The sequence below is a fragment of the Eretmochelys imbricata genome, chromosome 6, assembly GCF_965152235.1.
Source record: "Eretmochelys imbricata isolate rEreImb1 chromosome 6, rEreImb1.hap1, whole genome shotgun sequence".
Lineage (NCBI taxonomy): Eukaryota > Metazoa > Chordata > Testudines > Cheloniidae > Eretmochelys > Eretmochelys imbricata.
Genome location: NC_135577.1, coordinates 63,168,686 through 63,191,271, shown reverse-complemented (window position 1 = coordinate 63,191,271; position 22,586 = coordinate 63,168,686). Strand labels below are relative to the sequence as shown.

Here is a 22,586-nt window from a genome sequence, read left to right as displayed (position 1 = left end):
GCATGGAACCCCACCAAAGTCAATGGGGTCCACATAAGTGCCAGGGTTCACTTGCCTGGAGTTAATTGCATTATCATGGCCTAGACTAGTACTAGAACGATTACTAGTTCCCAGCTGTTTTTATACCTATGAGCTATCAAGTTCCTCACTGTTTCTCTATCGCCTTTTGCCACTGTGTGATGGAAGATGAAGAGTAGGCTCTTGTGACTCAGCTATTTGAGAGGGTGGTGTCTAACCAGTGTTTGACTGAGATAATGCTCCCCCTTACATCCTCCCTTTATTCCGGGGTTTTTTTGTATATTTTTTCTACACACACACACACACACACACACAAAGAAAAGAAAAGAAAAGAAAAGAAAAGAAAAGAAAAGAAAAGAAAACTTTGCTGCGAGGCTGCTGCAGAGAGATGACCGAAAATGACAGGGGCACAAATGTAAGTGAATAACTCCACTGGTAGGGTTTTTTTTTTAGTAGAAAATATGTTTTTATATACATAAATGTATTAAAAAGATACAACTGCTAGAGGTGCATGGGTCTTCCTGTAACCAAATTAAGACCCATTCAGGATCTCTTCCTGCTACCTCATGCTGGATCCCTGAGTAGGTTTCAGGCATATCATGTGTTCCGTCTCAGCTAGGGAATCACCTGTGAATGATCAGACCTCAGCCTGTATTCAGGGTACCATGGAAGAATTTGTAAGTACAAAAACCGCATGGAAGCCAGGGGTACACTTACATTTATTCTTTATGTAGTATCATACATACATATAATAGTATTTACGGTATGGAGCTTTCCAAAATTAAGTAGTTAATCTTCACAGCCCACCTTTCAGATTGTAAAGTGTTATTATTTCATTTTACTGTCTCTCACTTAAGAAAGCAATGAGTGTTGGTGAGGAGGAGGAGACATATTCTCCACTAGTTTGTCTAGTCTAATTTTAAATATCTCAAGGGAGTCTGCCACTTCCCTTGGGGTACTCCACAGTCTAATACATCTCACCCTTTGACATTTTTCCTCTGGTGAGTATCCTAAATTTTCCTGCCTGGGGTTCTGTTGCATTCCCCCAAGGAATAGTTGTACATTTTCTAAAAGTGTTAGATTCTCTAGTCGTTTCTCTCTATTTTTTAAGATTATTAAAAAAATAAGCAGGGTTCTATAATTGTCTGTGGGATTAGAAAGTATTTGGTTGTAAATGCCACTCTTAGGGGGGATCTAACTAGTTGTTATATTGAAACTGAAAGAAGGACAGGAAATTACATACATTGAAATGAAGAAGGAAAATTTAGGCAGAATATTAGGAGAAATTTTCTAACCATGATATCTATTAGCATCTGGAATAGTCTTCAGATGGGACTCATAGGGAATGGTCCACATGCTGTCGTTTGGGACATTTTAAACCAAAGTAACCTAGAAAAAGCGTTGGAGTAATAGTAAACAATTTTTTTTGTACTTATAGTAATCCCGCCCCCAACACCATAGTGCCTCACAATCTTTAATGTATTTAGGCTTACCACCACCTTGTGAGGTAGGGAAGTACTGTTATTCCTATTTTTACACATGGACAAATGAGGTACAGAAAAACTAAGCAACTTGCCCAAGGACACATAAGAAGCCTGTGGCATAGCAGAGCGTTGAACCCAGCTCTTTCCCATTCTAAGCCAGCATCCTAATCATTGAGCCATCCTTCCTCTCAACAGTCCTCCACTAGCCCCACAGGAATGTGCTAGAGTAGTGATACTCAGACCTCAGCATTGCCCAAAAGAACCACAGTAGTGTGAATTCATTGTTTCATTTACTATATTATTCTCACAGCAAAATGACTGACCAAGTAGTATTATTGTTATTATATCAACTACAATAGGTTAAAAACATAGTAAAAGCATCCTGATTGGTTAACAACTTAGATTAATAATTAAATCACACAGTGTTTTAATATCATGTCCTACAAAGAACTGCAGGATACACATTAAAGAGCCACTTGTGGCTCACAATCCTCTGTCTGAGTATTGCTGTGTGAGAGAAATCTGTTATCTCTAGTTTGTATGCTCATGAAAATCAGCAAACATTTGGTGAATTGCAGATTTGCTCTTTTTTTAAGGTTTAATCATCAAACAGATCTAATTTTTCAGATCAACCAGATCTATTAAAAAAAAATCCAAACAAATCTATTTAAAAAATCATGTGATATACAGTAGAATCTCAGAGTTATGAACACCAGAGTTTCAAATTGCCCAATCAGCATACACCTCATTCAGAAAGTGAAGTTCACAATCAGGCACCAGCAGAGACAAAAAGAAAAAAAAAAGGAAATACAGTACACTACTGTGTTAAACAAAAACTAAAAAAAATAAAGGGAAAGCAGCATTTTTCTTCTGCACAGTAAAATTTCAAAGCTGTATTAAGTCAATGTTCAGTTATAAACTTTTGAAAGAACAACCATAATGTTGTGTTCAGAGTTACGAACATTTCAGAGTTAGAAACAACCTCCGTTCCTGAGCTGTTCATAACTCTAAAGTTCAACTGTAGCAAATTACATTTGAATGGAAGCTGCTTCATTATGAACAAAAGATCATGCAAACTGCCACAAAGGTCTGATTTTTATTAAGCTTAGTCCTATGTCAGTAGAGATACCAAGTCAGTAATATTAGAACCTGTAGAACTCATTGCCAGGGGATGTTGTGAAGGCCAAAAGAATAACTGGGTTCAAAAAAGAATTTGATAAATTCATGAAAGATAGGTCCATCAATTACTACTAACCTGGATGATCAAGGATTGACACAATCCCATGCTCTGGGTGTCCCTAAATCTCTGACTGCCAGAAGCTGGGACTGGACAACAGGGGATGAATCACTTGTTAATTGCCCTGTTCTGTTCATTCCCTCTGAAGCATTTGGCACTGACCACTGTCAGAAGACAGGATACTGGGCTAGAACATTGGTCTGACCCAGTATGGCAGTTCTTATGTTCTTATATTTTATTATCAACTCCCTTAGCTCTTTTCAGCCCTCTCTCCTTGGACTAAAGCCTGCTAAATCCTAAATGCTTATTTGTGCAGAGCTCCTGGTGACTTTAATTGCAGTTTTGACTGATAAGGCTTGCAAGATTTAGTCCTTTGACTCTGTCGTTAGTTTTACGTGTGCACTGAGCTTGAAAAATAAAGCAAATGATGAAAATTGCTAATAACATAACACTTAGCTCTTTTATCGCATCTTCTATCTGAGGTTTCTCAAAAATTTTTACACAGGTAAATGAGTACAACTATATATTACTTATGTATTTATAGCACTTTATATTTTCAAAATATTTTATAACCATTAACTCGCAAAACATCCCTGTGAGATAGAGAAGTACTATCCCAATTCTAATCCTCTGCATTAGCCACTTACTCTATTAAAATTGTCACTAACCCCTAAGACAGATCAGGGAGCTGTTTGGGTTTAGTAAAGGTAGAATTGTTTTGCAGCTAATTCATTTTCAAGTATATTTGTAGACAGGATAAAGAAAGAATTTTTATAGTTATTTTTTAAAAATGGCAGTGGTTTAAAGGTACTTAGTGGCTTGCATTGTTAGAATAAGTCCCAGGGGAAATTGATTAGTGAACAGAAGGCCGGTGAGATGACAGAAGTGTGTAATAAATGCAGTTTATCACATGGTTCTGCAGTTTACCATGCAGGCTGCAAATCTAGAGATCAATAACAGTTATTTTTTCCCACTAGGTGGAGCGATATATTGGTGAAATTAAAGGAGGACTGAAACCAGCCATGAAAATCACTATTATTGGGGTCATATGTTCCAACCCCAAGAGGTAGAGTGGGGAGCTGTTGTTCAGTTGGTTATTTCACGTACCAGAGTATCTGCCATTTAGGCTGGCCATAAACACAAGAGGTTCCTTGAGGGCCTGCATTCTTTTGAGTTTGGAAGGGAAGCTGTACAGACTCATAATCATGGGCCACAACCTAATCTCTTTCTTTTTGCAGTGAGATTGAAGTGGGGGAGACAACTGATAGCCCAGTCTTTCTAAAAATGTGGTAAAGTGACTGTGCAAGCAACAAACCTTCTTCTGCTTGTTTCTGTGATACAAACTACCTGGTGTGTATGTGTAGTCTTTCCCTCTGTTGGACAGCATCAGACCCAATCCAGGATCTGGGATTATAATGCCCACTAGTGGTTGGAGGCCTACAAAGACAGCATCATCATCTAATTTTGCGCAAGTGGTAGAATCCAGTAGTTTCAAGCATAAAAAGCTTTGGTCTGTAGCTGTGTGCAGTTTAGATGGCAGCTATAGTCATTTACAGCTATGGATCCTGATATAGCCCAGGGACTGCCCAAATAGTGGCCAGTGCAGCTGGCACCGGGGACTGCCCAAGCAGTAGCGGTCCCGGGGGCCACCGGAGCAGCAGGCCACCAGGGGCAGTCAAACTCCAACGCTGAAGCAGGGCCCCCCCCAAAGCTGCAGGGCTCAGGAGATGAGATATAGTAATGGGTATTTATAGTAAAAGTCATGGGCCATGAATTTTTGTTTATTGCCATGACTTGTCCTTGACTTTTACTAAAAATACCCATGACTAAATCTTAGCTTTATCCATGGGGTATGTCCTTGAACAGAGTTAGCAGTAGATGTCTGCTCAGCCACAGCCACCAGCTGAGGGGAAATATTCAGCAAAATCCTGAGGGCTGCTAGGACGCAGCTGGGAACAGGGCAAGGGGAAGTATGAAACAACTTGCTCCCTCTCCCTGCTCCTGGAGCCACAGCCCTGTCCCCCCCCCCCCCCGCTGCTCCAGATTCATAGATTTTTCAGGTTTCAGAGTGGTAGCCATGTTAGTCTGTATCAGCAAAAAGAACGAGGAGTACTTGTGACACCTTAGAGACTAGGTTTTGTTAGAGACTAACAAAACCGCTGGGGAGGTTTGTATATTCTGATTCAAACTGGGTTTTCCAGAGGCCAACAGACAAAGAAAGGGCTTTTGATATGAAAAGGCTGGGTTTAAACTGACTCTAGGTCAGTAAATGGACACGTCCTTCTGTCTAAGAGGGGGGTCCAAACATTGTGGAAGGGTTAGAAAGACTTTAGCCTACTAGGGCCCCCTTAGACTAATGGGTGAATGTGTGTAGAAACTTTTCTTTAAATGTTTTCTCTGTAATACTTAAGAATAAATGTGCTTGAGCTGTGTGGTAACTTGTAACCACTGGTAATGTTCATAGCCCTGGGCGAGAAAGCATTGCACAGGAGCTAGCCATTGGATGGATTTGCTGGGGATTTCACAGTGTATGAGAGGGAGCGGTGCAGCTTTAAAACCCCAGGCAGGAGGGAGAGGGATGGGGGTATCCCAAGAGAGATAATAGCTGGAAGCCTGAAACCTTAAGTTGATGCCCTCCAGGAAGCACGCTAGGGGGGATACAGGTGCAGTTAACTCTGAAACTGTGACAAACTACCTAGTATAGACACTCCAGTTATTCCTTTTGTTGTTATATGATTTGCAATCCATGTAAAGGAAAGGGATCCTGATACCAATCTGACACTAAAGAGCTCACTCCTTTCTTCCCTTCTCAAATCAAAATAAAACAGAAAAACAATCTCCATTGATCACATAGTAGAAGTATTTATAGGGTGCCATTACATTGGACATAACTGCAGTATCACTATCATATCCTAAGACAAGTCACTAGTTAATACCTTACGACTCAGTGTTAAGGTAAACAACTACAGTAACCAGCATTGCTGAATGTGTCTAGATTGACTTAAGGTCTGCATAAAACTGGCTAAGCACTCCCAAAATGAAAAACCTAAAATGGATTCTTTCAGGGCGGGTCTGCTTTAGTTATTCCAAAGAACTGCTGATGAATATGGGGAACATCATTTCAGGATATTACAACCACCAGACCATTAAAACATGGCCATATGCCACACTAAGTGGTTTGGGATGGATGCTCTATGTCCTTATGTGCATCTGTCACTCCAACCATGTTCTGGTAGTTTGCTGAAAGTCCTGTTCATGATCACTGACTTGGTCCTTACAGCTTTGCAGTGACTCTGCTCTGTGACCCCATGGATGCAAGCAAGGATATTGGGCTGTTACTTACAGTCAACTTCAGTGAGAAATCCATCACCCGGAATGCACAGATTGCTGGGAAATGGGGAAGAGAGGAGAAGAACATTCCCTACTTCCCATTCACAGCAGGGGACACGTTTAAGGTATTCTTGTTAGTTATCATGGGTGAAGGGGGGAGACAGTAGAGCAAGGGACCAGCTGAGTACAACACAGTGAATTTTATACAGTTGAAAGATGCCAGATTGACAGTCCTGAAGAGTTAAGTCTTATTTTGCCATCAAACTAATACAGCATGGGGAGCGGCAGTGCAAGCTTCCCTCAACACCTCCTGACGTGGAGGAACCATCTCTATGTGCAAATTCTTTTTCCCATTCACTGAAGATAATTTGCTGTAAGAGTTTTTCAGCAGAGATAAGATGTTACTTACAGGAGACGTAGAGAATCTAGACAGACCTTACACTCCACTTCATAGAGCATTTGGGGTTCCAAAGTCCAGGCTAGTGAAATAGACAGCCCCTGGTGCTGGCCTCTAATTCCCCCTTTGCCCTTGCTTCTTTGCAGATGGAGCTCTTCTGTGAGCACCAGCAGATTCGTGTCCTGCTCGATGGACGGCAGCTCTGTTATTTCACTCACCGCGTTCAGCCCCTGCACTTGGTAACAGCTTTACAAATCTCAGGGGACATCAGACTTACCAAGGTGGCTTGAAAAATGGACCCCACATCACCAATGAACTAAGACAAATGTACTTTCCCATGTACATAAAAGTGTTTTCTTTTTCCTTCTTGGTACTTCTTGAGATTTTAAATGTGGACTTTGTTTGGGTTTGTTTGCTAACAAGTTTGAAATGTCTGCTTTTTCTCACACAGCCTGAAGAGCTGCAATGACAGGGTTGGTTCAAGCACATGAGGCTCTTTGCAAAGCCATTCTGTTGGGCCTTCCAGACTGCAAAGCCTGTGATTCAGACAGTGTGCAGCCTTCTCTACCCTCATTGGCTCTAAATTGTTCTGCCATGCCACCTGAAGGGGCTCAGTCACCTGAGGATGGGTGGGGTTATTAGGTCACATATCTAGAAGTAGAGAGTTGGATTTAGCATGTAGTGGAAGGCAATCTGTTAAATAGGTGAGGAAACCTGTGGTGTACCCCAGCAAGGTCCATGTTAGAGGATGAGACACCCTATTACCCCAAGCTATGATCACAATGCTCAGCAGTCAGCACAAAGCACTTCGTGCCTCACACGGTGGAGCAGTGAATGGCCCACTAGCATTTCCAACTGTCTGTAGTGGGTGGAGCCCTCATGAACTGGAAGCTCTGTAGAGCTGCAGGTTTGGCAGTCTTGTCTTAACTGGCCCTGTGCAGCAACATCTGTACCTAAATCTGCATCATCTGTTCCTATATCCAGCCATATCTGCCCATTTACCAGCAAACCTCTTTACCTGCTTTAAGAAATAAACATTTGATCCATCTTAATGTTGTGCTGATCATTTGCCCTGGTAGGTTTAGAGAAGCGGTTGTTATTATTAAACATATATACACTATACTGTGTACTTGATGTTTTGCGAACAGTGAAAAAAATACATTCCTTTCCAATGAGTTTCAATCTACATGTCTCAGGCTTCCGTCCTTTTCCTGTGAAACTCTCCCTTAAAGACAATGGGTCAGATTCTGATCTGAATTACCGTGGTTTGAATCTGGAGTAACTCCTAAAGCTAGTGGCCCAAAGACACAAGTAGCAGGACACAAGACACCTCAGCACACGATTGGTGGTGATGGTGCTGACACTGCTCCTGCCTTGGGTCTTCTTCCCTGGCTCCTGTTCCCATTCCATCCACACATCCTCATGCACATTACCAACCAAAGGCCTGCACCTCTCTGCAGGCCCTGTTGTGTACTGCAGTCCCAAAATGTGCATCTATATAAAGTTCAGGTAATTTATGAATGGCTGTAATCGGGGCTGGTTCTAGGTGTGGGTGAGCAAGGCAGTTGCCCTGCGCCCCAACTTTCAGGGATTGCAAACTGCTGTGCTGCTCGGTTTTAGTTTGTTTTCTCCCCTCTCTCTCTGCCCCTGATTGGCCAGCTTTCCACACTCCCCACACACTTGGGCACATGGGGTTAGAGGTGGCAGGGGGGGGGGGACGGGGACGGGACAAAAACCATTTTTCTCCCAGCAAAATGGCTAGGGCCACTAATGGTTGTAACAGAGGAAAAAGGGGAAATCCTCTCTGAAGAGAGAGCATTTTTTCAGTATATAGCTTGGTGGACAGAAAACTTCAACTCAAGGAGGGATGGGCCTGTGGGTAAAGTACTGCAATGAAACTTAAGAGACATGGGCTCCATTTCTGGCTCTGCCATCACACTTCCTCTGAGAGTTAGTGGAAGGCATATACTACAGTATTTTCAAAGGGCTTCTTTTGGGCACTGCAGAAAATATGGCTGCCAGTTACTGGTGTTCAGAAAACAAGGAGAATTTTCTAAAATAATGTGAGCAGTCTATGTTCTTTGAAAATACGCTTCAAGTATTAAGCATGCTCCTAAATTTGGGGTTCTCAGCACCTGGGTGATGGGGTGGTCCCAGTAGGGCAAATGAGGTGCTGGTATGCTCTGAGGGGGAAATGTTCAGAAGGCACAAAATGGCTGTTGGGCGCTTGTCATTAGGACGCAGAAGCCTATTTTCTATTCGTGCCTTTGAAAACCTCCCTGTAAATCAACAAGCCAGCTTTTTTACTTTAACTGAATCTTTCCATGTGAAGGCTTTTGTGAATTATGTTGTGAAAATTATTCCATAACAATGCTATTCTGGCACAGTGGGAGATGTTTGGGATTGTGGGTGAAATTTGGGTAAAATTTTTATTTGTTCCTTGGGTGAAGTACCATTATTTCCTCACCTCTCGATCTGACCTCTGGGAAAGATCACGTGAAAAGGGTAAATTTGTTTCAAGTACCCCATTACTAGATTTAATATGATTAGGGGGTCAAGTTTACTAGAAAAGTGCAAAATTTATTGGTTTGAAGTAGAAACAACAGTAACTAGGATTAAATGATTAGTTATCAGTCCTTTGGTGCAACTCAAACTGAGCTCCAGCTGGGTTCATGGAGAAAAGCTCCCCCTTACCATGTATTGTTACACAGCTGCCCAGGTGGACTGTGGGGTTCTCTTCTTCTGATATATACAGCATTGGCCACTGTCAGAGATCAGATACTGGAGTAGATGGGCCATGGGTATGATCAGGTATGACAAATCCTGTGTTCCTACAGTACCATGGGTTTTTCCAGCATAGCAGGAGGCTGGATCCTGGAGTAGGTGGATGGACAGACCGCTGTTTTGTCTCAGTGTGGTATTCCCTGAGGCAATCAGAGTGCAACTAAGCAAAAGACTCTGTGGTGTTATGTCAAGGGAGGTGGCCTCAGAAACCGGTGCTTATGCTGGCCCAACCCACAGTCCTTGGTTCAGTCACTGTGACTGCAGTAGACATGGGCTACTGGAATGTACGAGTCTCATAGCAAAGGGGGACCAGTAAGGCTTTTCTGCTAAAGGGGGAAGCATGATATGGATCTGTCAGAGGTAGATTGGACACCTGGATGTACAGATTTGCTCTTCCATCTCATAATCAGCCATCCCAGAGATAATACACCCAGCAAAGACAGCAGCAAGCTTGCTCATGAATGTCAGTTATTCACCCTGATCCCTGATTTGGGTACAGAGTCCATTTTGCTCATGTCAGCCGCTTGATGGCCTCAATCCACTGTGCTCGCTCTGCCTTGGAGCTGGCCTGGATGTAGTAATGAATGTCATTTTTAGTGATGATTTTGAAGAGGTTGCCTTGTACATTCCCCTTCACCCCTGCAGAGGAAGAGTGCAATAGGTTAGTGGAGCATGTAGAGAACTGGTTTGTGGCAGATGTATGTCTCAATGAGGGTGGAATTTGAGTTTAGCATAACTAAAGTTAGTAGTAGATCTTGCTGTATGATTCCGGACAAGTCCTTTAATTCTTCTGTGCCTCAGTTTCTCTTGGGAATAATAATACAAATCTACCTCACAGGGGTGTTTTGTGGAATAACCAGGCAATGTTACACACTGTGAAGACAAAAAGCACTATCTAAATAGTGAATATTATTATTATTGGTTTTAGATACTATGGTGGTGGGTTTCTTAGAAAACCCTACAATAAATTAGATTTAATCTCCTGTCTGCTCCTGGCCATCATCAAGCTTCCTTTACACGGGGTTATATTCCCCATTCCCACCCTCACAGTTTTCTTTTAAAGGCTTTCTCATTGCATCACTTATTATTAAGGCCGCGTGTCTGCCATTAAGGTTGCTGAAGTCATGGATTCCATGACCTTCTGCAACCTCTGTGACTTCTGCAGCAGCCGGTGTGGTTGATCCCAGGGCTGCCCAAGCAGCTGGCCCCGGAGACTGCCTGAGCAGTGGCTGGTGCGGTTGGCTTCGGGGAGCCCCCCACAGCAGCGGCTGGCCCCAGGGAGGCGGCGGGAGCTAAGATTTAGTCAGGGATATTTATAGTAAAGGTCTTGGACAGGTCACAGCCATGAATTTTTGTTTATTGCCCATGACCTGTCCATGACTTTTACTAAAAATACCCATGACTAAAACTTAGTCTTACTTATTATTCAGGTTGGGGAAAAGAGGGAGGGAAGGAACCTCTCAAGTGTGTCTCATCAGGAAGGGTCTCCCCATTTGAGACCCACATTTGCTGTCCCACACTAATCTTGTGCTCATTTGCTTTCATACTATAAATTATTTTGACAGCAGGAACATTGAATCACAAAGCTGAGATTCCAGACAATGTTGTTTAAGCTAAACAAATTCACCCTTCAATTACAGCTTCTTCCACTGTTATATTTAGTGTCCACTAGATTTAGTGTCCACTCATATATGGCAGGTACAAAGGAAAAAGATGGTGTCAGTAGGGAGCATGGAAAAGAGGGGATGCGGGGTGAGGGATGCCTCTGAATAAAGAGCTTAACCGTATCCCAGCAAAAAGGAATTGCCCCCTTTACTATTAATTTTCCGGAGTATCAGCCAATGCCCTATTCCCTTCCCGTGATTCATGTGGAGACCTGACTGACAAGCCCAAGCAAAAAGCAAAGGGGAAAGAGGCAACTCTTGGTGTATCCAAAAGTAGATCTAAACAGTCCCCCTGACCCAGCTCAATGGTATTGGGACAGGTATGTCATCTTCAGTCCCCTACCTCTTTTCTCACAGGAGACTCAGGACTGGTCTACCCACAGATTTGCACCACAATAACAAAGGCGTGAATTAAACTGATTCAATTATTTCAGGGCAAATTTGGGAGTAGACCAGCCCTCGGTAACCAAAGCAGGCAGCCTAAAGTTTCATGCTTACCAGTTGGGACTCCATTATCCTCCAGAGCTGAGACAAGGCAGCCACGGAGAGAAAACCCACCAACTGGTCTGTTTTCTTCCTGCAGTGAGAAAGGAAAATGGAGCCCAGTTGGAAGAAGTAAGAATTAGAACCCTTCCCTGAGGCAGACATACTGGATAGCGGTGAAGACACGAGATCACACTGAACATTCTGGATCTAAAACAAGTGCGTCCATGTCTCGGGAAAGCCCTCCCAGCACATTGATTCAATTGCATCACTTTCTCAGCCAGAGCTGTTTTCCATAATAAGTTGTGGGAGGTTAGTTATTTAAAGGGACAGCGCTAGGATAACAATCATATTTAAAACCTATTCTCTGTTTTACCAACAACATCCGACAACTTTTAAAAATCCATTTAACTTTCCCCTGTTGATGCTATTTGCTCACTTTATACTCTTCACTCAGCCAGGACAGTGAGACTTGATCAGTTTTGCTTCCAGGCTCTCTTGTGTTATCCCTGGGCTGTGCAATTTGGGTTTACAGCACTTGTGGGGAAGATTTCAGTAAAATAAAGTTCATTGTCTGGTCTCTTTAAATGTCACTAAAACATTTCTAGCCACATGCCATTTTGTATTGTACTGGGCTTCACTGCATCGTAACTCAGTGGCAGCATTGTATATCCACATACATAAGCTCTGCTATTCATTATACACATTTAGAACTGAGTAGCAGAAATTCCCATTAGCACTCTGTGATCAGGCCCCATTCAAGGTTACAATAAGGAGGACAAGAGAGCAGAAAAATCACAGAGGTGATACAGCCTCAGGATGGGAAAGAGTCAGCCCAGAGAGGACACAGCCCCAGAGCAAAAAGAATCCCAGAAGAGGCATACCCCCAGAGTGGGGTGTGTGAGAGAGAGGAATCCCAGATGGGAGATGGCTCTAGGGGCAGACAGAGGAATCCCAAAAGAGCTAAGGCATGAGGGAGAATGTGGGAGTGAAAAAAAAACAAAAAACCACACAAGGGATGTGGCCCCAGGAAATCCCCAAGGGGTCCCAAGGGGAAAGAGTGGAGGAATTCAGGGGGCACCTGGCCCTGGAGAAGAAGTGGAGAGGGCAGTCCTAGAGCCCAATTTCCTGTGTAGTTGACTGTATTACTATTACAGTTTGTAAGAGATATGTACATAGATGTAGTGTCTGAGGTCAGCAGTTCACTGCTTACTTACCTTTGTTGGGTCGTAGTAGTGCAGGAAAGCAGGGTCAGCCCTCAGAACAAAGCGCCTCACCTTCCAGTTTTTCCTCTTGTGTCCCTGAGAAGTGAGAGAGACGAACAATCAACTCTCTCATTGTCAGTGTGGTTGCCCTGTATTGGAGGCACCTCCCCGTGTAACTATGACACTTCCCATGAAGAGCCTAAGCTGTGGCTTTCAAGTACAGTCAAAGACAATGGTGGTAACAGACCTAGGATAGAGATCTTCCCTGAAATCTTGCCTCTCTGTTGAACCACAGTATGAACTTCCTTCCCCGGGGCAGTACACACGACACACATCCACCTGTATTTAGCAATTTTACACCTATAAGGATATGCACAGATTTCTTTTTCTGTCAGGGTCGACACTACTACAGAATAATTTTAAAGGAAAAGAAGGGAAGAATCTAGGTGAAATTACTTGACTCCTCTCCCTTATCTTGGAGCCCTCAAACATATCTATTCACTCTGAGTGCTCTGAGAATTCACGGGATCCCAGGCCCTTTTGGATTGCTTCACCCCGTCTTTTACAGTGTCAGTAAAAACACTTCAACCCTGGAGAAAGGAAGGTGCATCTAGTACCCCATCACCCACACTGGCCAACGCTTCACATACAACTCCAGAAAGACATCTAACAGGAACACACGTAGTGGGATTCCCCGCACCCAAGCCAATGAGTAATCAGTTTATGCCATCAAACCTGAGGATTAACAGCAAACTTGTTCCTAGCAAGTATCATAAACTATGTTTTACAAACTAAGGACATGAGCCTGCAAACAGTTATTCATTCACACATAATTACTCACATTTGAAGTCAATGGGAGCAACTATATGGACATGAATAACTGCTTGCACGAGTAGGTTCTACTCATACATGAGTTAGATGCATTTCAATGCTGAGTAAAGTATCTCAGTGAGGGGACACAACCGCTCCTTAACAGCACCACATGACAGGTTAGGGTAGGTAATGAGGAAGAATAGTGCATCCCCTTGAAAGTGAATGTAGATACTCAGGATAGAATTTGGATTTTGGGCAGGACCCCTTTGCTCTTCTGGAAATTATTTTATAATCCTCAGTAACATCCCTCAGCAGTGAGTTCAACCGCTCACTTATTTATATCAACAAATAGACTCTCTTCTCATTTCCAACCTTGCTGTTTACTCTGCAGTATTGCTAACATGAAAGCTAATTCTGCTGACCACCTGACAGGTTAGGACAGGTAATGAGGAAGAATAGTGCCTCCCTGAAAGTGAATGTAATTATCCAGCCTTGCTCTTGGCATTCAGCTTTACCCTCCATACTGCCCAGAGAACAACTAGAGTTGGTTTTCTCAATTCTTAATGAGAGGAGATGTTCAAATGTCATATTTACCTGTTTTACTAAATATCCTTGTTTTACAATTGTTCCACTTAATTCAAGGATGTGGAGATGCAGTTCTTCCCTGGAGCTGAGTTTCCTCTTGTAGCTTTCAGCCTGCAAATGGAAAAAAATGGTAACTGGAAAAGTTTTGGTTAATCTGATGAATGCTAATTAAACAATATACAGAATAGCTTTGTACTGACCTCATAGTCTTCCACAAACCTGTCATTAACACATTATTTTTTCCCAAAGATATATATCCAATTCCATATGCCTATTGCATATCTCCTCAGTTGTCAGAGTGCAATGGACAAATGAATAACCACAAAACAACACACACACACTTACAATAGCCCTGATTTTTAGCAGAGCTTCAGCCTGACCACCACTAATGCAAACAGAGCTAGCTTTAGGGACTACAGCTGTAACCAGTTAGATGCGTGACTCTCCTATTTGTAGGTGCCTCCATAACTGAAATTTAGTCATTCACTTCTGAGGGAAGTAAAAGCCTTGGAAAGTATTAAAAAGCCCAAAGCTTCTCATTTTTAATTTGTCCTTCATATTTTTTTCGCCTTTTATATATTTTGCCATTTGGTACATGCAGTGTGTTCTCCTCACCTCCACAACCTCTTTACCAGCTAAAAGCAAATCTGAGTCAGGAGGGATGGGAAGATCCTACTGCTAGAAGCCACATTACTTACAAACATGTACAGTGCTGTGGAGTCATCTAGGAACTGCTCAGCCAGATCACCATTGCGCATAGCTTCAGTGCTCCGGACTCCAACAGGCTTGGTGAAGTTTTCTTCCATCAGCATGGAGGCCAATGTCACAGCCTCAAATCGAGAGGCAACAAAATTACTGGAGATCAGCCAGTCCACCAGTGCAGAACCTACAAAGAGAAAGGCAGCTCTCAGACAGAGACACAACACGCTTGCTCATCACAGAGACACACAGACAGACAATCCCTGCCAGCTGGCCCATCCCAGCTTTATCATAATGGCAATGACATATTAATGTCAAGCATAGGCAAGATTCGCCAAAGGCACTGGGTTCTACATTTGCTTCTATATTTCTAAAGAGAGGGTGATAAATTTATAATTGAGAAACTTTTTGAGGCAGGGCATAAATGGGCCAGTACATTCTGTTTGCCATAATCTCTTCTTGTATAAAAATAATCTGTTCTTGTATAAAAGCTCCACAGTGGCTCCCTTTTCTCTGCAGCAAAGTATCAGGCATTGGGAGGCTGGTTATCCAGAGCTTATGTACCTGTAAAGCTTTCTTTGTATGTATTGCCTTGTTCCATGTTGTGAGTCAGTTTAATTCCATTACTGTTATCATGCATTTTGTCCACTATGTGGCTGTAAAAGAGCAAAAGAGAGCAGTGTTATATGGATGGACAGACAGACAAGCAGGGAATGTTATATGACCTAAAGCCACAATTGATCAGAGCTGTTTTAAGGATAAGTAAATGAGTTGTGCCACAATGCAGGGGAACAGACACCTACTGAAAATTCCTTCTAAACAGTGTGTAGGGGAAATGGACTAATCATCCCACCCGAGGTCCCATGATGCAGAGCAATAGACTAGATGCGTCACTGAATACCTTCCATTTCAAAGTATCCTAGGACTGGGTGGGAAATGTTTACACTTACTTGAGGCTGATGTTTGAGGGCAGTTTGAAGGAATTTTTCATTCTGTGAAGCTGCTGAACCTGCACTGGGTGGCCAGCATGAATGGCTCCAGTAATGTCCAAAGCCCAAGAGTCCCGCTCTTCTCTGGAGCAAGATTCAAGGAAATATTCTGTGTTGGTTTTTGTCTTCAGCTTAATGACCAGCTATGGACAGAAAAGTACAAAAGCAATAAAAGCATTTATCTAACACGCATGGAATGCTCCCCTGATGCCCTGTCTCACGCAACAGAAGCTCCGTCAACCACTGCAGGGAATCCTGATCAGTTCATTGCCAGAAGGACACCAGTCACAGCTCAAGTCTGGGGGTCAATTAGCTCCAAGTAATAGCTGTATGCCCAGAGCCCAGTATACTCAAGAAAGCGGATTGGCCAGAGATTATCCGGATAACACAGGGATCTACAACTTGGAAATGGAGCTTTCACATCTACATTAATGGTTCAAATCTGCCCTACATTGGTAACAGCTGAAAAACATTGCTATACTCATTCTAACAACAGATTTGCTGAAATACAGACTCAGCAATATATAGTTACACGGATTCATACCAGTCAGGGGAAGGTTGCATTGCTGCCGCTCACCTGTGGCTAGACATAGAGAGGACTTCACACTCCAGAAACTTTCAACAGCAGCAAATTCTCGCTGAGCTGGCTGCTAGCCCAGATGCACAGTTCAGGGAAGGCAAAGAATACAACTCAAGCATAGGTGCACCATTGGGGAAGATGAGGAAAACATATTCCTTCCTCTTTCTCACCCTCCCTATTTACTATGCTGTTCATGTCCTTCTCGGTGTGACTGCAGGGCAGATGAATTTTCATCTATATCCAATTCTCCCCTCCACAGCCTTTTTTTTTTTAGTATATGATTGCATCTCTGAGCTGGAGTGTTCAGAGAAAAACAACCAGAGTAGAAATCCTCAGAGACAGGATAAGGAAATCCAGGAGTAACACCTTGATCTGGCCTTCTCTGCTGAAAGGCTGATCAGCATCAACTGCTCCCAGTTCTAGAGAGGTATGCAGGGGCAATAGAGGAAGAAATTGAGGAAGTCAAGGGAATGAAGGGGAGAAACCAGAGAATAAAAAAGTCATTGCAAAGAAAAGAATGGTGATAATGTTTCAAGACATACCGGTCTGTTCTCATAGTCCAGGCACGGACAAGTGATAGTGCAACCATCCAAAATGATCCTGCCCTTAGGAGAAGGCTCCTTCCTGCCTCCGTCAAGTTTATAATACAGCAGCTTGTCCTGCAGCAGAACAAACCATCTTGCTTTCCAGTTATGGACAATATGTCCCTATGCCAAAAGAAATTTCCTTGGTTACTTTAAAGACAAGCTTAGAAGAGTATTTATCTTTCCACCTACCTTTCTTTTGGGTAGGTGACATGGTAACACTCTAATTATCCTTATATGCAGACCTATTTTTAGAAGTCTCATTGGAATGGTTGTTATGTATATAGTGATAATACAACCAACAAATCTGGAGACTGCAATGGACTTCCTTCATGTGGACCATTACCCTGGAATTTTGATAAATGCCCAAAATTATTTAACCAAAGTCATGCTAAGGAGACCTTGATGCATGCTGGAACTTTGATTTCTAGACTGACTCTTGCTGATATCTTTTGAGAACGTGCAAGGTCATATTTCTTATGAGTTAGATTGTTTCAATTAAAAGACAAGTCTGGAAAGGACTGCTAGTGGCAGCTGGGGTAGTTTCCCCGTGGACTAAGAAAGTGTAAATCCCAAAGTGATCTCAAATCAAGAGGGCTCCCCCCATCCCTTTTTGTCAGATTCATTGTTTGCCTTGTGTGCAGCTCTTTCTCCCACCAAGAGGAAAGAAACTGCAAATTTATCAATTTACCACCACTGGAAACTCACAAGTTGAGCTTCAACATGGCAAGTTTCCTCTGTTAATATATCTCATCTGTCTTTATAAAATCATTGGACAAAGAAGATGCAATTTTTATTCTTTCCCAAACATGGGCCTCATCTCTGATGGCAAGAATTTTTCTGGCAAAAGCTCGAAGCAGATGAGTGACTCAGAGGAATGACCAATCTGCAAACATTGGGAACAGGGAGCTGGGTTTTGCGCAGGATTTACTGTATTGTAACTCTGAGTTGGAGTCAGTGGGAGTTCAGAGTGCTCAGCACCTCCAAGGATCCAGCCTGCTGACAGCAGTAGCATGGCTGCTGTTTGATGAATAAATTTCAGTTTAATTCCATATCAGTTTTGCACGTTGGTAGGTTCCATGGTTCCAGGCAGCCTTGAAAACTCTTGACTGAGCAGCTGGGTTTTTTCTTACATTCCCCTAATGCGAATTGGTGCTTAGTCATATCAGACCTGCTGCCCATCTCCTGTGACTAAACTGCTTCACTATGCTGCCGTTTCCTGTGCGTTCCTTTCATCCCAACCAAGTGAAGGCTGCTAAACCGCCAAATGCCTCTTGTGCTATAGCGCTGGGATACAAGCGAAAACCTCTGTGATCCAGTAGTGTGATTAACTGGAGCTCTAAGGCTGGTTTTAAAGAAGAGCTTGCCCAGGGGAGTGGCACAGACATGCCTGGTCCTGTCTTTTGGCGGCAGTTCTGGCTTTATGGTGCAGTCGAGCTGACTTTACATATTTCACAGGAGATGGAGCTTTACAGTCAGTCAGTGAGGCACCATGGTAGTGGAGGCTTCATCATGTTAAAAAAGGTGGGTAAGGCAGAGACTGGGGAATGTGCAAGGTCCAGTCACTGCAGGAATCGTGGATCATTAATGTGTTTGGGATTGGGAGGGAACATTAACGATTTCTATGAAAACTGGTGTAATGTGGTTCTCTCAAACCTGACTAAGTCTGAAGACATCTTGCCCTTGCTAAGCAAAAGTTAACTGGCTGGATCAGCCTTTGGTTTTGTTCCTTCTCTTCCTTCACTCCATTTTTTCTTTCCTTCTCTCTGTCTTTTTCCAGTGCCTGTGAATTCCCTCAGCTACTTTTCTTCCCGTTAACATTGTCTGTTTTAGCTGTTTTCTTCTTTCCCCCTTTAGTGAGTCAGTCTCTCTCCTTCACTTATTTTTCCCCATCTTTTACATGGCCTTGCCTTGTGTTTATTTGTAGTCCTTCACTCTGGTTTTCCTCTCTTCACCTTAATGAACCTCTACCTCTTCTTTCCACTCCATTTCTCTCACTCAATTCCTCAATCTCTTCTCTCCGTTCCTCTCTCTCCTACTCTGTATTCCTTCCTCCTTTTCACCCCTTCCTGCCACCTCTCCAGCTGGTGCCCTTAGATCTTCCTGCCCCCCTCACTTCCACTGCTACAGTTGGACCAAGAGGTTCTCCATCCACTCTCCTGCTAAGACCAAAATCACTGCTGCACCCATCCAGGCAGTGCTTAATTTACAATGAAAGAGGTGCTGGTGGTCAAGCAATAAGGTGACGGGGTTCAAGTAATTTTTTTACACTCATAACTGATGTAGCAAGCCCAGAGATGCCAGGGCTATGAACTGCCAAGCCTAGGGGTGCTGGGGCTTGGCCCTGGCAAGCCCCGGCACAAATTAAGCACTGCGACCAGGGCAACCTCACAGCTGCTCTGGTGCATTTATGCCTCCTGGATAGAGCTGAGTGAGAATTGGAATTTCCATTCAAGGGGAAATTCTTCTATTTCAATGTTTTTGTCCCACATAGGACAAAAAGGTGAAATATCAAGTTTTTTTGCAGAATGAAAAGTTAAAAAGAAATGTGATTAGGAAACAAAACATTTCACTTCAGCCTTTTCAGTTGAAACAAAACTTTTCAACAGTCCCAAAATCAAAGTGTTTAGCTTCAGTTTCTTGAACTGACCAGTTCAGCTTTCAAATGTATTTCCCTATCATGGCACATTGGGAGTTGTTGTTCAGTTCACCTGAGACCCCCATCCTCCCCTCTGGGCAAGGCTCCTTGGCTGGACAAACCCCATTATGCACCAGCAGTCACATCACTCCCATGAAACACCATACGGCTCAGAGGGAAGACTTCAGTGCCTGAGGAGAGAGGTAGACTGGCCAGGGACCCCAGCTAATAGGAGAGAATGGGGGCCTGAAGTACAACTCCTATCAGGCAATGCACATACTCAGGAAATTCATTTTTATGTTGAAATGACTCAAAACAAAAGGTTTTGGGGCCATTTTACAATCCAAAATATTCCAGTTCAGGTCAAACCCACCCTAAATGAAATATTTAATTTAAAATTTTCCAACAGAAAGGGAAGGAAAAAAGCAGCAAAAGCTCTGCTCCTGCGTGTTCTCGGTGAGGAGCAGCAGTCATCATCTTCCCTGGATGAGAATGGCTGGCTGGCAGACAGTGGGGAGCTCTTACTACCTGAGCTGCCTTGGGAGCCCTGCTTGGTACACACCCTTCACATTAGCACCAGTGATGCTGCTGTGTCGTGCACAGAAGCATTTCCCAAGGTGGCTTAAACCTCACAAGCCCCTGGTCAGCATTGCCCTTTCTGTATTAAAATAAAGGCGATTAACAACAAGCAAGACAGACCCATAATAACAACAAGCTTCTGCTGCTGCTGCTGCCCAGAAATAAGTTCCCCTCTCTGCTTCTGGTTGTGATCCAGCCCTGCAAGTGGGAGGGAAGACCTGCAACACAGATCTTCTTTCAGTTGCTTTCACCGTGGTTATGGAACGCAATATGCCAATCTAGTTAGCCCCAGAGAGAAGGGGCTCTAAGCCTCTTCCAAGAGCAGAGACCGAAAGCTTCACTCCTCACCTCTATCCCGCTTCTACCACCAGCCTTCTGCTAGGTTCCTCTACCTGCAATTTGCTGAGGAATGTTCTGGTGAGTGTATAATGTTGTTTTTTTGATAACCAATGGCTCTTTCATCCTCTATGAAAACATTGGTACAGGGAACCAGAGCCAGGGAGGTTAACTCTATAAATACATGCACCTTAGACAGAAGTTCTGTGGTTGCACTTAAAATGCATCCACCAATTTGAAATATTTTACATATTTGAGACGTTTCAAAGTAGTAGCCGTGTCATTATAAATTTGTTAGTCTCTAAGGTGCCACAAGTACTCCTGTTCTTTTTACATATTTGAGAGAAATTCTCTTTGAAGAATGGGGAATAGCAGTAGAACCCATAACTACTTTCAAACACTTGCACTAGGCCTGGCTCCAGCAGACCCTCACTTCAGATGCAACAGTCAGTTATAAGAGTTAAGGCAGTCTAAATATGTCAGTTTCAAAAGAAAGCCAATTCCTGTCTTGAGCTCTTACCCTTTTAACAAGGAATCCCTCCTTCAATATTCCACTCACATCCTGCATCCTGGCTGCCAAGTAAAGAAGGTTGAGCGTGTACTGCAAAGCGTTGAAGCAGTTGCCAACTGTCCCTCCGCGCAAGGTTTTTAAAGAGGACTGATTTCTCCAGGACCTTCCTCCTCTGTGACGTCTCTTTCCTGTCCTGCCTTTCCCTTCCCTTATCCTGCTTGTGAGACAGTAGTTAAACATTGAGCTGGCGCAACACCTGCCCTCAGGGAAATGCAGAGCAGTGAAAGTTCAACAGGATTGCAGTGCTGATTCCATAAAATTCACTATGGTAGAAAAACACTCATCTGGTGACTCAGGACAAGCAGCTGCAAAATTATATGAATCAGGGAAGAGACAGGCATTCTGTAGGTGGAAAGTGGAGGAGGTGAGGAGTAGAGGCTCTAATATTCAAGATTTCAGAGAGTTCAGTATGTGCTATGAAGTTTCTCTTCACAAATAGGTAGAGGGATATGAGAGAGACAAGGTGAGGGAGGTAATATCTTTTACTGGACTGACTTTAATAAAAGATATTTCCTCACGCACCTTGTCTCTCTCATATCCTGGGATCAACGCTGCAAATAATTGTAGGGATACTGAACTGCTGGACACCTTAAAGGACAAGATATTCTTGCCCATGAATTATTGTAAAGGTCTTGAAATAATTTATGTTGGGCTTTATAAGAGTTGTGGGTTTTTTTAACACAAAATCCATATTTTGGGCTTAGAGTGCCCTCTAAAGATGTGGGCCAAAATTATCCAAAGTGGCTGCCTAAAGTTAGGCTTCTAAATCTAATTTTAGGCAACTAAATTAATGACCTAATAGTTAAGAGATGCTGTGAATGAGCCTCCCCCCATCCTCTGCCCAAAAAGCATGACAGCTACTGAAGCTTCAAGGTGCTCATCACTTCTGAAATTTAGGTCCTATATTTTGGTGCCTGAATATAGGCTTAGACTAACTTTAGGCACTAATTTTAATTTTTTTTGGCCATGATACAGCCACTTATTTAGGCTTTGATCAAACAAACAAATATCAGCTAATAGAATTTGAATCAGAGAGGACAGCTGGTTTTTTTAAGTACTATCCTTTTCTGTATAGAAAAACTTGCCTTTTTCTAGATGACTGAGGAAATTAAAATCAGTCTTTGCACACTGACAATATAAAAAACAACAAAGGAGCAGCAATGCCTTAGCTTTCCTGCTGCTGTCCCAGACAACAATCCAAGTGTGAGTCACAAGATGGGAAGTCTTAATCACTAACTGCTGTACATTTGTACAGATCAAACTGTCATGCTCATACACACGCGGAGGAAAAGGAACAAGCAGGTAATTCTTTTATCTTTACAACATTGTTTTACTCTATCTGGCAAAGAAGGTAAAGACACTTCAAAGGTATTTGAACCTGACAAAGCAGCAGGAATTTTACTCAGGGAACAATCCTGCACTGACCACTGGGGAGAATAGATGGGAAGTAATGGATTCCCCCCCTCCCACCCCCCACAATGTAATTTTTGTTCTTCAAAGATAGAAAAATCAGTTACTATAAGTGTTAAAATATATAGGCAGGAATTTTGAAAGAAGCCTAAAGGAAACTTATGTGGAAATTCAATGGAAGTTGGGCACCTAACTCCCTT

General features: G+C 42.9%; 2 protein-coding genes across 3 annotated transcripts; one reads left to right on the top strand and one right to left on the bottom strand.

Annotated features, from left to right (window-relative positions):
• The first annotated feature begins 236 nt into the window (after window positions 1–236).
• Window positions 237–7,648, top strand: LOC144265751 (galectin-related protein A-like). Of its 2 annotated transcripts, XM_077818704.1 has the most exons (5): window positions 237–433; window positions 3,717–3,805; window positions 3,978–4,028; window positions 6,020–6,194; window positions 6,613–7,648. In XM_077818704.1, exons 1-5 carry the CDS (start codon window positions 407–409, stop codon window positions 6,754–6,756), a joined length of 486 nt encoding a protein of 161 aa, XP_077674830.1. In that variant the 5' UTR covers window positions 237–406; the 3' UTR covers window positions 6,757–7,648. The 2 variants fall into 2 exon arrangements, with proteins under 2 accessions (XP_077674830.1, XP_077674831.1); XM_077818705.1 differs by lacking the exon at window positions 3,978–4,028 and having other exon boundaries at window positions 256–433.
• Window positions 7,649–9,761: 2,113 nt separating this feature from the next.
• PLEK2 (pleckstrin 2) lies at window positions 9,762–20,973 on the bottom strand. Its single transcript, XM_077820235.1, has 9 exons — window positions 20,926–20,973; window positions 16,811–16,975; window positions 15,650–15,831; window positions 15,264–15,355; window positions 14,699–14,886; window positions 14,010–14,111; window positions 12,615–12,698; window positions 11,413–11,491; window positions 9,762–9,889 (listed from the first exon to the last, which is right to left on the bottom strand). Exons 1-9 carry the CDS (start codon window positions 20,971–20,973, stop codon window positions 9,762–9,764), a joined length of 1,068 nt encoding a protein of 355 aa, XP_077676361.1.
• Window positions 20,974–22,586: the final 1,613 nt, after the last annotated feature.